Source organism: Antechinus flavipes, chromosome 1 (genome assembly GCF_016432865.1).
Source record: "Antechinus flavipes isolate AdamAnt ecotype Samford, QLD, Australia chromosome 1, AdamAnt_v2, whole genome shotgun sequence".
NCBI classification, from domain to species: Eukaryota; Metazoa; Chordata; class Mammalia; order Dasyuromorphia; family Dasyuridae; genus Antechinus; species Antechinus flavipes.
Window position 1 is genome coordinate 2,378,864 of NC_067398.1, and position 15,976 is coordinate 2,394,839.

A 15,976-nucleotide genomic window follows, 5' to 3' on the forward strand; every position below is an offset into this window, starting at 1 on the left:
CCAGGGGACTCCTGGCTTTGAGCCTAAAGCTTCTCAGGTTCCCCCGACTCCTAGCTCCGCTCTCTGGGGGCAAGCCAGCGGAGGGCAGCTCACGGCTCTGGGAGCCCTTGGCCCTGGGGACCAAACAGCACCCCCTTCTCCAGGGAGCTGGGGGGGGCGGGGGGCGGGGATGGGGGCTTCCTCTGGCAGCGTCCCTGACAGGGCCCAGTCTCGCCCGCCCTGCCCTGATTCTAGGGTTCCAGGCCCTCGGTTCCCCGTGGCGATGGGGGTGGGGAAGGAGTGACTCCCAAAGCCAAGCTCCCGGCCCGGGTTCCACGGGAGAGCCGCCCTCTGCGAGCCGGGCTTGGGGCAGGGCAGGGGGCAGCGAGAGCACCCACAGTGCCTTTGGGCCCCCCCTTCCTGCCCCAAGCCTGAATTCAGGCCGAAAGCCACCCGAGGAGAAAGGCAAAGTCGTAGGTCCCAGTCACCCCCCCAGGGGGAGAGAGGGGAGAGAAGGGGGGACAGCTGCGCTCCTGGGGCCCGGGGAGGGGACCTGAGCCCGGCCTTTGTCTCTCCCCCTGCAGGCTCTGCAGCCCTCCTCGCAGTCAGGGCAGTACCCCGGCGTCTCCTACCCTCCCCAGCACCTCCTGCCCATGTCTCCGGCGCAGCAGTTTCCTGTGGTAGGGCACCCGCGCGCGGAGGCGTTCCCTGCGAGCCTCGGGGCCCGAGGGCTGGGGAGAGTGCCGGGGAAGTGCGTGTGTGAGTGTGAGTGTGAGCGTGTGTGTGAGTGTGTGTGTGTGTGTGTGAGTGTGTGTGTGAGCATGTGTGTGTATGTGAGCGAGAGTGTGAGTGTGTGTGTGTGTGTGTGTATGTGTATGAGTGTGAGTGTGTGTGTGTGTGTATGAGTGTGAGTGTGTGTGTGAGCGTGTGTGTGTGTGTGAGTGTGAGCGTGTGTGAGTGTGAGTGAGCATGTGAGTGTGTATGAGTGTGAGTGTGATCATGAGTGTGTGAGTGTGAGTGTGTGTGTGAGCATGTGTGTGTGTGTGAGTGTGAGCGTGTGTGAGTGTGTGTGTGAGTGTGTGTGAGCATGTGTGAGTGTGAGTGTGAGTGAGTGTGTGTGTGTGAGTGTGAGCGTGTGAGCGTGTGTGTGTGAGTGTGTGTGTGCGTGTGTGTGAGTGTGAGCGTGTGTGTGTGTGAGTGTGAGTGTGTGTGTGAGTGTGTGTGTGAGTGTGAGCGTGTGAGCATGTGTGTGTGTGAGTGTGAGTGTGTGTGAGCATGTGTGTGTGAGTGTGTGTGAGTGTGAGTGTGAGTGAGTGTGTGAGTGTGAGTGTGAATGTGTGAGCGTGTGTGTGTGAGTGTGTGTGTGTGTGTGTGTGTGTCTGCGGCGCCTCAGTTTCCGGCTGGTCTCACTGTGGAGGGAGGGGGGGTTAAGAGCCTTTGTGCCGTCTCCTCAGAAGCCCCGGGGGAAGAGGCCCAGTTCGAAGGCCCCCGTCCTCCCCTCCGTGACCCCCTTTTCCTCCCCTCACCCTTAGCCTTCCTTCGGCCGGGACCTGGGCCCCGCCCCTCTCTCGGCCCTGCTGCCCCCCCTCGCCCGGGGCTTCATCCCCTTCTTTGTTTCCCGCCTCCCAGAGGGATGACATGGCCGCCCAGTTCAGCCAGATCAGCCTGAGCCGTCAGTCTTCGGGAGACGCCCCCGAGCCCCCGCCCGGCCCCGTGTACCCGCAGCCCATCCTGCAGCAGCCGGGCCAGCAGCGGCCTACGTCCTCACCTCCACGGGCCAGCAGCTTCCTCCCGGGGGCTTCTCGGGCTCGGGGCCCCCCCTCTCCCAGCAGGTCCTCGCGCCCTCCCCGGCGCCCCAGGGCTTTGTCCAGCAGGCCGCCCCCGCCCAGGTAGGTGCCCGAGCTGCCCCCTCCCCCGCCGCACTTTCTGGGACGGTCGGCGCTCCGACGGGCTCGGGGAAGCCGCACAGGCCGAGCGTGGACAGTCCCTCAGTTACAGACGTCGGATGCCCCCCCCCCCCATCAGCCCTCCGTGTCCAGGCCGTCCGGGAGCGTCTCGGGGCCGGAGTCCGGGCCCCCCGGGCCGGGGAGAAGATGGCGTCGAGCCCGGGGGACCGGACACCCGGACGGGCGCTCCCCGGGCGGGGGGAAGGTGGCTCTGCGGCTGCTTCTCGCCCTCCTCTCCCAGACCCTCCCGCCTCTGAGCAGGCAGGAGGGAGGGAAGCGGACGTCCAGCGCCCGTCACTCCTGGGGGGTGAGCCGTCGGCGCCACAGGGGCTGTTCATTATCCTTAATTGGCCCCGACACGTGAGACAGCACAGATCAGTGGTTTTTTCTGCCTCCTCCAAGACGGATGGAGTCCCCCCCCACCCCCACCCCCCGGCCGTCTCCCGGGCTCCGGGCCGTGGCTGCGGGGTTACAGGAATGGCGGCTCCGGGTCCCGGCCCGTGTGGCAGCTGCACATGGACAATCAGAGCCCGGCCTCCTCAGCAGCCCCTGCCCGGCCTCTGCCCGGCCTCCTCAGCAGCCCCTGCCCGGTCTCCTCAGGAGCCCCCTGCCCGGCCGTCAGAAGTGGCTGCGCAGCTGCAGCTTTCCCTGTCCCCGGAGGCCAGTCGTGGACAAATTCCTCTTTAGAGACCAACCTCGGCAGCCCTGGGAGGGGCCACAAGGACCCGCCGCTCGTCCTCGCGGGGGGACGGTAGCTCCCCAGACCCCTCACGGGTCTCTCCCCATCTCCACTTTGACCCGGAGGGCGCGTGTCTGGCTCGGGGCTCTGGCACTTATGGGAGAGACGCTGTCTCAGGCCTCCGCGCCGGGCTCAGCCCCGTCTCCTGGGGATAAACGTCTTTCCAGCATCAGCTCCCCGGGTGCCTCAGAATCAGCCCGAGTCGGGATAAGCAAAAGCCCTTGGTCTTTATTCTTGGTCTTTGGGGGAGAAGCGAAGGGGAGGGACGCAGGGTCTCCAGCGGGACCCCGGCTAGTCTTCCCCCCCCCCCCCCGCGCTCCCTCCCACAGTCCTCGTCTCACTGAGCCGGCGCAGGAGTGGGGAGGGCCGAGCACGTGCTAGTGTTGTCCGTCATGTTGGCCGTCAGTGCTCGGGTCCAGCCCCGGATGTTTAACGGAGTCTCAGGCTCTTCTCGGGGGATGAAGGAGGGGAGTGAGCGGGACCATAGAACCCTTCGGTGTCAGAGCTTGCTGAGAATGGCGCCCCCCGCGGAGGAGTCACCGGCGGGTTAAGGACCGCAGGTCTCCGGCCCAGCAAACTACCCTTGACCTTGTGCCATTCGTCCGTCATTTGGCTAAAGGAATAGATCCCTGCTCGTCGAACACAAAGATGCCGCAAGAGGTCTCCGAGGGAGCCCGGTCAGGAGTCCAGAGGACACGGGCGCACGGGCGGGAGCTGCTGAGGGGCTCGGGACGAGTGCCGCGATTTTTCTACAGTTTCATGCACGTAAAACGGGGAAGAGGAAGCTCCCGAGCCTTGAGCAGACAGCGGGCTCCCTTAGGGTTGTGCAGCGGGAGGCGATGGCCGAGGGAGCCACTTCTGGTGGGAAGGACGCTGTTAAACTCGAGAACGTCCCCAAGTGCGCGCTCGGAGGGGGACGGGGATGGCGCAAGTGAAAGAAGTGGCGATAAAGAGACGCAAAGGGCGAGCGGAGGGAAGAATGACTCTCTGAGCAGCTGAGGCACCTTAACATGGGAAAGAAGTGCTTGGTCTCGCGCTGTTTGACCCAAGAAGGAGGCAAGAGGAGCGCTGAGATAGAAGCTTTAAAGGAAGCACATCCGGGCCCCACGTCAGGAAAATCTTGCTGTGTTTGCACAAGGGGGACGGGCTGCCAGAGAAGCGGGAGCTCCCCTCATTTGGAGGGCTCGGAGCAAAGCTCAGATACGTGGGAGAGGAGACCCTTGGTCATTCTGATGAGGCTAGATGGCCTCCAATCCGAGCATCGCGAAGCAACGGTGACATTCTGAAAGCCGGTCGCCATCACACCCGCCAAACGCCCCTCGCCCCGCCGCTCCCCAAGAGAAGCACGACCTGAAGGAACCTCACAAGGTGCTGCCCAGGCGGGATTGTCAGAATGGCTTTCTGTGAGCTCAGCTTCCCGCGGTGCCCCTGGTCATGTAGCCCCAGCCGTCAAAGCCAGGACCAAGAACTTTCTCTAGAACACGATGGCCACTGCTGAGGCAGCTTCTCCAAGGAGAGGGACCCCCACCTGGCTTAGCCAGCAGTCTATTCTTTTTCTCGGCTATAAAATTGGGAACGAGAGGGAGAGAGAGACAGAGACACAGAGACGAACACAAGAGACACAGAAACAGACAGAGAGACAGAGAGTGTGTGTGTGTGTGTGTCTGTCTGAGAGTGTGTGGGGCTGTATGTGCAAATATCCAGATGGAATATGTCTCTTTGCCCTTTCCATCCATCATTCCCACTCCTGACCTCTGTTGCCTAGTAGAAGATATTTATTCTTACATCTGCACCTTCCGGCTCCATCTCCGCCTGCCCTCCCGGCTCCATCTCCTCCTGCCCTCCCGGCTCCATCTCCGCCTGCCCTCCCGGCTCCATCTCCGCCTGCCCTCCCGGCTCCATCTCCGCCTGTCCTCCCGGATCCATCTCCGCCTGCCCTTCCGGCTCCATCTCCTCCTGCCCTTCCGGCTCCGTCTCCTCCTGCACTTCCATTTCTAGCTGTAGTTTTTGATCTGGGTCAAATTCATTTGAATGCCCAACCCAGGAATGTCTTGGGACTTTTTCAGTCTAGCTCAAATACCTCGGTGAATCTCTAATTTCCTACAGATTCAACTCAAGTTCCAGCTCTTATGGGAAGCTTTCCCTAATTTCCCAGTTACTAAATCTTCCCGCCAAATCCCTCTGTATTTACTTTGTGTGCACTTACATGTAAGCACAAAATGCAATGGTCTAGGGCTATTTCTGTCTACACCTTCATCTACCCCTCCGTCTACACCTATACCTCCACTTCCATCTAGATCTGCATCTACACCTGTACTTCCAGCTATACTTGTGACCATCCCTGCACTTCTCACCTGTGCCCTTACACTGTGAGACGCCCTCTCTGAAGGTTCTCATTTTCATTGTCCATTAATATCCATTGAACAATAATGTTCAATGATATTCATTGTAAAGAGTACGAAGTTCTGCCAACATGCACTGACTGGTGATGATGAACGAGGCGCTCTCGGGTCTCAGACAGCAACAAGACGGGCCGCCTCCAGGAGGACGCCGTTCATCCGTCTCCCTCGGGATGTTCCTTAAGGCCGGGGGGAAGGACGCGCTCTAGGGCTCGGGGAGCCGGGAGTGGGACCCCGCGGTCACGAGGCTGCCAGGATAAGGGGGAGGAGGGGAGAAGGACGCTGGGGAGGCGCCGTCTGCGTTGGAGAGGGAGGGAGAGGCAAGAGTCAAAGCCGACCTCGGGGGTCCCAAAGCTGGGGCTGAGGTGCCCCGAGAGAGGAGGCAGGGAGTCCCCCCGCAGAGCACAGGGCACTCATGCGCATTTGTGGCTTTCTCGCCCTTCTCCCCACAGCAGATGCCAGTGTACTATTACCCATCCGGTCAGTTCCCTACCTCATCGCCTCAGCAGTACCGGCCCGTGGGCTCCGTCCAGTACAGCGCCCAGAGAAGCCCCCAGATGCCGCCACCGGCTGCCCAGCAAACAGGTACCTGCGCCTGATTTCTTCCACAGGGGCTCTCGACACCGGCCTTTCCCCGGTGTTTCCCGACTGGCCTTTGGACGCCAGGGTTTTGTGGGTCATTTGGGGGGCTTTTGCTTCAGACACAGCACGAGGGACAGCGTAGGGTCTTCTGCTCTTTAGGGAGTCTGCCTCCTCTCCCCAGCCAGTCAGCAATCCCCTCCTCCACATCCTCTCAAACCAAAAGGATCCCGCGCTCTCCTGGAGAAGAGCCTCCACATTTCCAGCACTTTGCTGCAGAAGAGCTTCCGTGTTTGCTAAGGCAGAGAAAGACAGAGAGAGAAGTTCTTTCCCAAAGCCGCGGTCCGTGGGCTTCGACGAGACGACCCGGGAATCCATCGGCCGAGCACGTCCAGCTGGCGCGGACCTCGCGGTGTGCAGCGGGGAGGGGGGCCGTTACACTGTTAGAGAGTGAGTAGCAGGTCTCACAGTGAACCGGTCTCTTTCCCTGCTGTGGCCCTTTCCCTGGATTTCCTTACGCGGACGACACAGGAAGGTAACCGATGGGCAATGACCCGAACTTCTTTCCTGCTGCCCACGTGGCCAAGATGGTGGACCATGGCGCTGCCAGCCCACGAGCCAGGCCGGGGAGCGCGGGGCATCGCGGCCCACCGCACTCGAGCTGTATTCAGCAAGGGTCAACTGCTTGCAAGAGCGCATCCCGCCCCCTTTCTCCAAGTGTATTCTTTCCTGATGACTTTTGCACAGCAACAGTGAGGTGACCAGAGCGTAGAGTCTGCAAGGGGCCACACCTGAGCTCTAACCAACCTTGGGAGGTAAGTGCTGTAGGTAGGACATTATCATGGTGCTTCTCTGAGTGGGGAAACTGAGGCTCCAGGAGGCAAACCTGATCCTGGGTGACCTGGCCCGGCGTCACGGCTTCCTGGCCGCAGGCCTGTCCTTCCCTCCGCTAGAGTAGGCTGCCGCTCCCGGGGGCCGTGTCGTGAAGCCCAAAAGTCCCCTGACATCACATCGCCTTGGAGAACCGGGAGTCCGGAACCGTGACCGGGTCCTGTTGCTCCCAGACTCCAGCAATCTATGAGCTCTGCACAGACGGCAGATGCCGTCCAAAAGGGGCGGGAGCCATTTGAATATTGAAGAAAACACTCATTCCCAAGTTTCTGAGCAATGCAAAGAGCTGAGGACCATGTGAGAGTGGGAGTCCTCCTGGGGAGGAGTCGTCCCGAGCCTGCTGGTTGCCTGACGTGGCTGGGGAGCCAGCTCTCTGGGCTCTTACGGTCTATGGTATGGGTAAAATATCAATTCCGGGAAGTAAATGGAACTTAATTTGCGGGTAGAGAGGGAGAGGGAAAGGTAGCATCATATAACAATTTACTATTGCAGAGTCGTGAAGAACTGGCTTAAATCGTGTGTTAGACCATTATGCCCATGGGCAAATCACCTAAGTTCCCAAGTCCCAGTTTCCTCCTCTCTAAAATGGAGTCAATGACTGTCTACACCTCACAGAATTGTTATGAGAATCAAATAAGAGATTCCAGGCCACGTACTTGCAAAGGAAAGGTTGGGTTCTTGTCCCGGATGGGTGGAAATTACAAAAAGGCAAATCCATGCTTGATTTCAGAATTGAAAAAAAAACAATAAACGTCTTCTTGACAATTAGAACTACCTGAACATTGACTGGGTTGCCTTGGTAGGTAGCAAATTCCTTCTCACAGAATTTTAGTGCCCTCTGGTTGGAACGATGTCAGAGACAAATCTACTTCACGTTGGCTTTGACAGGCTCGTCAACGTCTACAGGAAGTTATACCAAAGGCTTTAGCGATGCTAGTCTGCAAGGGAGGAAGAAAATGACATCTGGAAATAGGCATTTGGGGAGTGTCCACGTAGAGTTAGAGGGGCGGCAATGGCTGATTGTCAAAGGGGAGAAAAGACAAAGAAAGATGAGCCTTTGGGGGGAACGGTTACAGTAAGGGTTTGAGAAGAGAAAGAGGCAATCTCAAGGAGAATAAGTGGACAGAGAAGTCAGAGAGAATAAAGAGACTGAAGTACCGTAGTTGTTAAAATGGGAGACAATAGCAAGGAGGCAGCGAGGAGCAAGTGATGTTACAGAGAGGAAAATGAACATAAGGAGGAGAACTGGCTCCTCAGTCTGACATCGCTGATCCTCAAGAGAGGGATGCCATTCAAATGGCGAGAGAGAAGCTCGTTTCAAAGTTTGAAAGAACATAGGCAGCCACAAGATGAGTCCAAATGACTTCTGGAGTTCTCAGGATCATCTACTGGTTACCTCATTTCCTTTCTAATAGGGTAGCAGGCCTAGAAAGCCTCTTTCTGACCAGGGCAAATTGATAACTCTAATTTTAGCTACATGTGGAAGCTAAAAGCCACTGTACCCAGCTGAGGAGGCAATTGAAAAAAGGTCAGAAAGGTCCTATCTTTTCTTTTAATTTCATTTATATGTCGAATCAAGGTCAATCAATTAGCAAATTTCTTAAGTTCCTATTACGTGCCAGGAACTATATATTGTTGTTCTCTGGGAACACAAGGACAAAAATAAACCAGTTTCTGATCTCAAGAACATCATATTCTGTGAGGTAAAATATTTTGAATATATATACACATACATATGTATACACATATATGTAAATATATAATTGCATACAAAATGAATACAAGGGAATTGAGGTGAAGACTCGAGTAAGTGGGAAATCAGGAAGGCTTCACATAAGAGATGGAATTTGAGCTGGATCAGAAGGAAAATAGCATGAGGAAAAATATGTGACATATCCCTTTGTTCAACACATCTGACAGGGTTAAAAATTCCCAAGATCCTCTTAGGCTCAGTATGGAAATGAATCTGATCCAGAATTTAAGTGACTGAGATAAGGACAGGGGCCTCTACCTACCTGGACACCATGTTTCCCTTTGTCATGCATGGGCGAGTAGCAATAAGTCTCTTAGGATTAAATCACCTTCCACACAGGCTACTTATTCTCAGGAAGAGAGAAATCATTATAGTAATGAGATCTCAACTGATTATTTTTCATATATGGGAAATCCGAGCAGTCTATAGGATATGTTCAGCAATCAAATGGCGCAGACGCTTTACGCAGACGACGCAGGACAATGGACAATGACCCGAACTTCTTTCCTGTTGCCCACGTGGCCAGAGAATTGCCAGAGAAGAGTAGTCAGACAGACATATAGAAGCTGAAGGAGGGAGAAATGGAGACCATAGAGTGGTGGGGCAATTTTCCAACATGCACTTAAGTCTGTGAGATGTTCCACCTTTGAGCTCTGAGAAGTGGAAACTTAATCCAACACCGAATATTTTGCTGGGGGGGTCTGGGAGTAATGGTATTGAAGTTGGCTTGATTTCTTCTGGTAGCTAAAGTTTAAAAGCTAAATGTCAAGCTAACCGGGCTCCTCCCAGTATTAGAAAGGGAAAATGGGAGAAAACTGGAGGCAAGCTACATAAAACTTTACTCAAATAACAAAGTCAATTGAGGAAGGAATAAACTTAAAATATTCCTCTCACTCTTTATTTTTCATTACCTACGGTATGTTTGTCAGCATCTCTGAATAACCTTGCAGGGGAGGGGTGGGGCGCACCGTGTAGAAAACAACATGTTTCTTTTTTTTATAGAAATGTTTAAGATTTCAAATTATAGTTGAGATCAAAATCACGGAAAATCAGTCTTTAAAATGCCTTTTGTTAGCAAATCCTAACTCTACTTTGGCTGCACTTTTGGAGCTCATTTAATACATTCATGCCCACTTTTCTTCTCCCCCATCTCCAAGCTTGAATAAACAATGCTTTGAAGCACTTATGCTAATGTCAGCCTCCATGTTTGACTCACTTTTAATTGAATTTTTAAAATTGTCATTATTATTATTTTTAAAATTTAGGACTAATCTTTGCCTAGATTATTTTAACTCATCGTCATACTGCTATTTTGGAAGACTGATGACTTCGTTGATGATGATATTCCTTGACATCCACCATAGCCTTATGTTTCTAATCCTGTGCACTTAATTTCTTACCTTTGTTTTCCAATACATGTTATAGAATACCAACTTGGTGGTGAAGATTTTTCATTATTTTAGTATCTCAGGGTGCTGTCTATATGTTAACTTTTATTCCCCCCTACATGTGGATATGGAAATGAATGGGAAATGAGTTGGATCTAGAGTTGAAGACAAGGATAAAAATCATGGCTCCTGGACATGCTGACTATGACTTTGGGTCAATAATTTAACCTCTTTGTGACTTAGTTTCCTCACCTCTCAAAGGAAGAGGTTTGAATATATGTTTCCAAAGGTCCCTTCTAAATGTATCATCCTACAACCAAGGGAGGGATGAAAACTTGCAACATAAGTAAGGATATTTTTAGAATAATGCAAGAAACGAGGGCCCAAACAAAAGCTGTAAAAGTAAGAGTCAAGATAAATGCGGAGATCAAAGAGATGTACATAAAATGGAGAGTTAGAATGGGCAGGACTTAATGCTTGTGCGCTCCAGGGAATGGGGCTATAGAAATGGGTGACAGTGGATGGTGATTTACTGCCTTGGGGTGATCCGGAAGCAATTGTTTGGAATAACAATGATAATTGAGAGGCTGGCGGTGGGGGAGGAAGAGGGGATGTTGTAGACACAGAATCAGCCAAACCATTTCCCAGGCTTTGTTTAACCTGATTCCTACCCTCCATTTGTGGTGACTCTTAATGGGCATGAATGAGAGGGCTGTGATGAAACTGGAAAGTTCTTACAGGCAGGAAGCCTTAGGAAAGAAGCTGAAAACTGGCGGATCAGAGAGGGCACTTTTGCCAGTGGTGTTTTCAGCCAAATCTGAAGCTTTAGAAGAAAAAGGCACACGTAGGAAGGGCACAGGGGCTTAAAAAGGTGATGCCTGGAAGTGAGACTAGTATTTCTGGCCCCAAAGGAAATATCTGTGGGGTCAGAAGAAGCAGGTACAGCCAGAAATTCACAAGGGACACAATCCGGGAAAAGATCCACCACAAGCTTCTGAAATTCTGTAGCAAGAAGGCTCCCCCCAAAAAGTGAAAGGAGACTCTTAGGAGACAGAGGATGTTAGGGAAGGAAAAAGGGGTGTGTGTGTGTGTGTATGTGTGTCTGTATGTGTTCAGGCTATATTGAAATAAGAAGGAGGAAGAAAGGAGGCAAGGGTTGTTGCTGCTACTCCAGTGGATAAAATGACATTTGCAATCAGTCAACAAGCTTTAATTAAGCACCTGTTATTTGTCAGGCATTGTGCTAAGCCTTTGAGCTAGAGCAGAGAAGATGACTTTTATTTTGCTTCTGTGTTTTCTGCCACTGCGAATTCTGTGCTTTCTGAACTACAAATTAACGGGACAGAGATGACTAATAGGGAATACATAACCGAGAAAAGTGAGGCAATTGTGAAAAAGCCGTTCACTTCCCTGATGGATTCAAGCCACCATGGGTAGTCTCAGGGACAGAAAGAAAGCATTTGGTTCCAATGGGCAAAGTAGAAGAGAAGAGGAAGAAAGAAAGGTCCAAGCTTCTCCATCACCAAGACTTCAACATCATTATCACAAAACAGGTTCAGATCAGATCAAGAGGAGATGAATGTCCAGTTTTAGCTGGAAAGAGTCTTGCTGTCCTCTCTGTTAAATCCCTTTGGGATCATTGAGTTTAATTCTTGTAGAAAAGGCATTTCTATGCTAAAGAGTCCAGAAGGTTGCTATCAAAATGAGGAAGGATCTTGTAGTCCTGCCACGGAAGGATCTGATAAAGGGATGAAGTATGCTTAATGTAGGGAAGAGAAAACAGAGAAGTACATAATAGGGAGCTGCTGTCACATAAAAGAAAAATGAATGTTGCTCTCCTTGGCCCCAGATTTAGTAGCAATGGGTGCAAGTTGCAAAGGGACAAATTGAATATTGGGTTCAGAAATAGTTTCTTCACAACTGAAGCTATCCAAACTGAAATGAGCTGCTATGGTTATCTGTGTGTTTTCCTTCATTAAAAGCCTTCAAATGGATGCCATTTGGTGGAGGGAAGGAGGAATGATTTTGTACTTGAGAAGTCTGGTTATCTGTGGATTGGACCAGATGGTCTCTGAAGTATGAAAAAGCTTGGAGACTCGATTGGCATGATGGTCTGAGGGGCTTGAGGACCTGGTGTCTCTCCAAGTGTTGCCTGTTCTGATCTTTGGACAGGAACAGGGAATGAATGCTGAAGGGTCTCAAAGGCCCTTGAAATTGGGTCTATTTACTAACCACCTCCTGTATGTATGCATCATGTCATTCCTGGCTCCTTAGAGGGATGAAGAGATGTACAGGCATATTACTTGACTCCAAATAACTTCTATCTAGTGGGGAGATGAGGGAAGTAAAAAATAAGCAAAATCGAAGGTAAACTGGGAACAATGATATGGGAGATAAAATAATAAAGTACTCTTAAGAACTTGGAGGGAAAAGGTCATTTCCTCCTTAATGAATCAAAGGAGACTTCCTAGATGGATGGGGCCTTTGAATGTATGCTTTAGGACTAGTTTGGATTGTCAGAGATGGAAATGTGCATTAAGTAGCTGATGGAGTGATGGAAACCAGATTTCCCACATTTCTTGAGGTGCTAAGAGAAGAATAAATCAACCCTGATAGCTTAGATCAGCTCTGTTGGGGTCATCTATTCATTTGTATCAGGTTATTAGGCTGAGGTGCTTCATGTGGAGCTGGGCGAGCTCACTCCAACTCTATGGCAAAAGAATTACATGTTTTCTGACCATTCATTAAGAACATGTTTGATCAGAGGCTTCTGGGAGTCTTTGCTGCCTGTGACAGGGTAGGCAGGGTGTGATCCCAGAATTGGTGGCTGAAGTAGGAAGAACTGTTCACCATGTGAGCCCAGAGATATTCTGTCCTTATTAGGAGAGAAGGCAGCTGGTCTCTTTTGAGGCAACCTCCCTGGTGATTCATCCCGCCACAATCTATCACAGGGACTGAGAGACCAAGAAAACAGAAGCTATCTTTCATCACTTCCCATGATGCACAAGTGGGCTCCCTAGCAGGTAATATAACTTGGCCATCGTGTCTGTCTGTCTGTCCTTCTCCACAAAGAAATGATGATAACCCATTGCCAGCATCTTTGGCTCTGTGGGAACGACACTTCTCGCTGGTCTCATGTAGGGGACAGGTCCCGGTGCTTCTTAATGGAGTCACTGATGCTGTGTAATTGGCATGCTCATGACCATGAAATCCTGATTGTTAGCTTGGTTTCAGGGGCTCAGTGCCAAGGCAATCCAAAGGGCTTTAGCTTTGTGAGGTAGCCTGAAATCCTGTAAGATGGGTTAGGCTTGGAGCCAGGAAGACTGAAGTTGGAATCCTGCCTACACTTTTTGGTAGCTGTGTGACCCTGAAGAAGTCATTTAACCTCTGTCTGATTCGGTTTGCTCATCTATAAAAACAGGGGTGATGATAGCACTTAATGTGAAATTAGATAATATAGAAATATCATTGCTATTATTAGCTTTCACTTCCTTTTCTGTTCATTGGTCTGCTGAGGAAATCCCTCCCATTCCCAACCTCTCTGAACCCCAAATTGTTCATTTATTTGGGGAGCAGGTTACCCAGAAAAAGACAATGGCGCCAGGCCTTGAACATAGAAGGCTGATGATCATGGAGCAGATGGGGAGCTGAACTGAGCTCCCCATGGCCATGGCCCTCATTACACGGGCTTCCACCTCCTCTTGACTTTTGACTTTTGATGAGTTGGAGGAACTGGTGAGAGATGGGGGTCATCAGATCTTGTGGGCCATTGTCCCGCCTAAAAACCATGGGTTTTTTTTTTTTGTTTGTTTTTGTTTGTTTTTTTTTTTTAACACAACTATCACTCCCACTTGGGCCTGGATAGCCTTCCTCCAGGTGGTTTGGCAGGGAGAGGGATCGAGGATCCATGCAGAAGCGCACATTTTCAATGGGAGGTCCCGGCTGTTTTCTTGACAAAGTGTCTTTGAAAGTCTCAGAAAGATTGGATTGGGTGTTTTCTGGTGGCGGCTGTGAGTGACACGTGGCTGGGGTGGTTTAGCTCACTGCTTGCAACACAGAGGCAGGACAGGGTTTCTATGGAAATGCTTGAGCTCAGCTTTCATTTGGATTCTAATTATTCCATTTGCAAAAACAGGAACCCAGGAAGAAGAAATGTTATGCAAGGATTATGAGAATAATTGTCATTATTAGCAGCAGTAACAGGGGGAGGTATTAATAGATCGACAAATTTGTACCCAGCAGATCCTAAGACCACACAGGCGGCCAGTTCCCTTATGCCAGGAGTCTAGAGCATCTGATAAATCCAAATTCGATCAGCATTTAGAAAGAACTTATTGTGTTCCAGATCCTGGGGGGGGGGGGGGGGGAAGCATCTATTTGGAAGATGCTCCTGTTTATTATTCATGGATTCATGAATAAAAGCCTCTGGGCACTGTTAACATCCTAGTTCTCAGCAAATCAGAAGTTTGCTTTGGGCATCACTGGTGCCTCCATCTTGGGAGATGATTTCTGGAAAGTGACCTCAGTTCGGAGAAAGTCACAGGTAGACTCTACCTCCAGAAGAAAAAAAAAGTTTCATTGAAGCCCCTTTATTTTTGTAAGCTTATAAAGCTTTCTCTCTCTCTGTCTCTCTCTCTGCCTCTGTCAGTTTATCTCTGTCTCTGTGTGACTGTCTCTGTATCTCTCTGTCTCTGTTTTTTTCTGTCTCTCTCTGTGTCTTTGTGTGTGTGTGTGTCTCTGTCTCTCTCTGTCTCTCCCTCTTTGTCTGTGTCTATGTGTCTCCTCTATTTTTCTCTTCCTTTGCCAACTTTTTCTCTTTTTCCTCTATCTGCCTGGCCACTCTCCAAATAGGCGGCTTTCTAATTCATTGTTTTTATCATCTTCCTTGTATTGATTAATTCCTCCAGTCTCTGGAAGCTTTGTCTGAGAAGCTGCCCCATTCCCTCACCTTTCTTTCCGGGCACTCAGCGGATCATTCCCAGCATGGTGTCTGGTGGCCAGGAAGACCGGATCTGTGATTCTGACCAGATAATCACCTTAGGAAACCGTTTCTTCCAAACCCCAACCCTGGGAAGCTTTTCTGCCTTGCCTCTTGGCAAAATCTTTCAAGAAAGTTCATCAAAATTGTTATGGAAAGACAGGCCAGGGCTAGGGAAACCAAAAGGCAGCTTCTGACTAGGAGGAGAAAAAGAAACAAGAGAAAGCCATCCTGAATGGATGAAGGGAAGAGTAATGATGACTGTCAATCCCGACTCCTTGCCTGTTCCAGCATCCCTGTCCCAGCACACAACATCCCCCTTTACATGGTAACCTAGCCAGCTTGCAAAGTCTCACGCACAATTCCTATTCCACTTCTTGCCCTTCAAGGTCTTCCCCATGTGCTCCTACCCTGCCATGGCTTAGGATAGATGCCCACTCATGCAACCAGATGCCCCGCACCTGTAGTCCCACTCTCTAAGTCCAGGGAGAAAATGGCCTCTGCCGAAGAGAGAGTTTGAGAGAAGAGACTTCATAGGGCCTGGAGGGCCTCCTGCCGCCCCTAGGGCATCCCCCTGAAGCTGCTGCTTTCTTGCCCATGGCTGGCTCCACTGTCTAGGGTCATATTTGTTTATTACATTCAGAAAATCATTCCTGCGTCAGTGATGGCCAAAACTTTCCTAGAGCTGCCCAGGGAAGGGCTGGTTAGAGCCTGGATGGCCCCGATGCCCCTCTCCTTCTATTTCCTTGGGCTAAGCATGGATTTTCCCATCACTAGAAGAGGAATTCATGACAGAGGGAGGACCAAGTGCCCTGGGCAGTAGCTGCCCAGTGCCCCCAAGGGGCCCCAGCAACCAGGGGTCCTGCTCAGGCCTCCTGAGATGCAGGCGCACCACCCCCCCCCCCCGGCTCCCCCGAGCTCCAAATGCCACACTGGGGACGAGCGCAGTGTGGTGAGATCTGGTACCTGAGTGAATGCCAAGAAGGCAGTTTCCTGGGCAACTGTAACATGGAGCAGCCCCCATGGAAATGTTCGCTCCCCGCCTCCTTGTCCTGCCCCCTAAGCTCTCTGACTTAAAGGCTGCAGAAGACCTGTAGTAACTATAGCTACAGATGCTTCCCGGCCAGGCCCGCCAGCCACAGGTTGAACCCAGCCCTTCCTCCCTGGCTCTGTGGACAGTCGGGCTGCAACCTGTAGGTTTCCCATTTGCTATGCCATATGTAGTCTTTATAGTAGCCCCCCCACCAAATAAACTCGGTGGCACAGATGGTGCATCCTGTTCTCAATCACCCCTTATGGACATAGAGAAGTTTGCTGGTCCTGT

General features: G+C 51.5%; 1 protein-coding gene across 1 annotated transcript in view; it reads left to right on the forward strand.

The window, feature by feature from the left end:
* The window catches only part of ARPP21 (cAMP regulated phosphoprotein 21), a 157,975-nt gene that overhangs the window by 123,119 nt on the left and 18,880 nt on the right, over positions 1-15,976 (forward strand). The window contains 4 exon segments of the mRNA XM_051977361.1: positions 564-659; positions 1,609-1,729; positions 1,732-1,868; positions 5,519-5,648. Of these exon segments, the coding sequence (XP_051833321.1) occupies positions 564-659; positions 1,609-1,729; positions 1,732-1,868; positions 5,519-5,648 (484 nt within the window).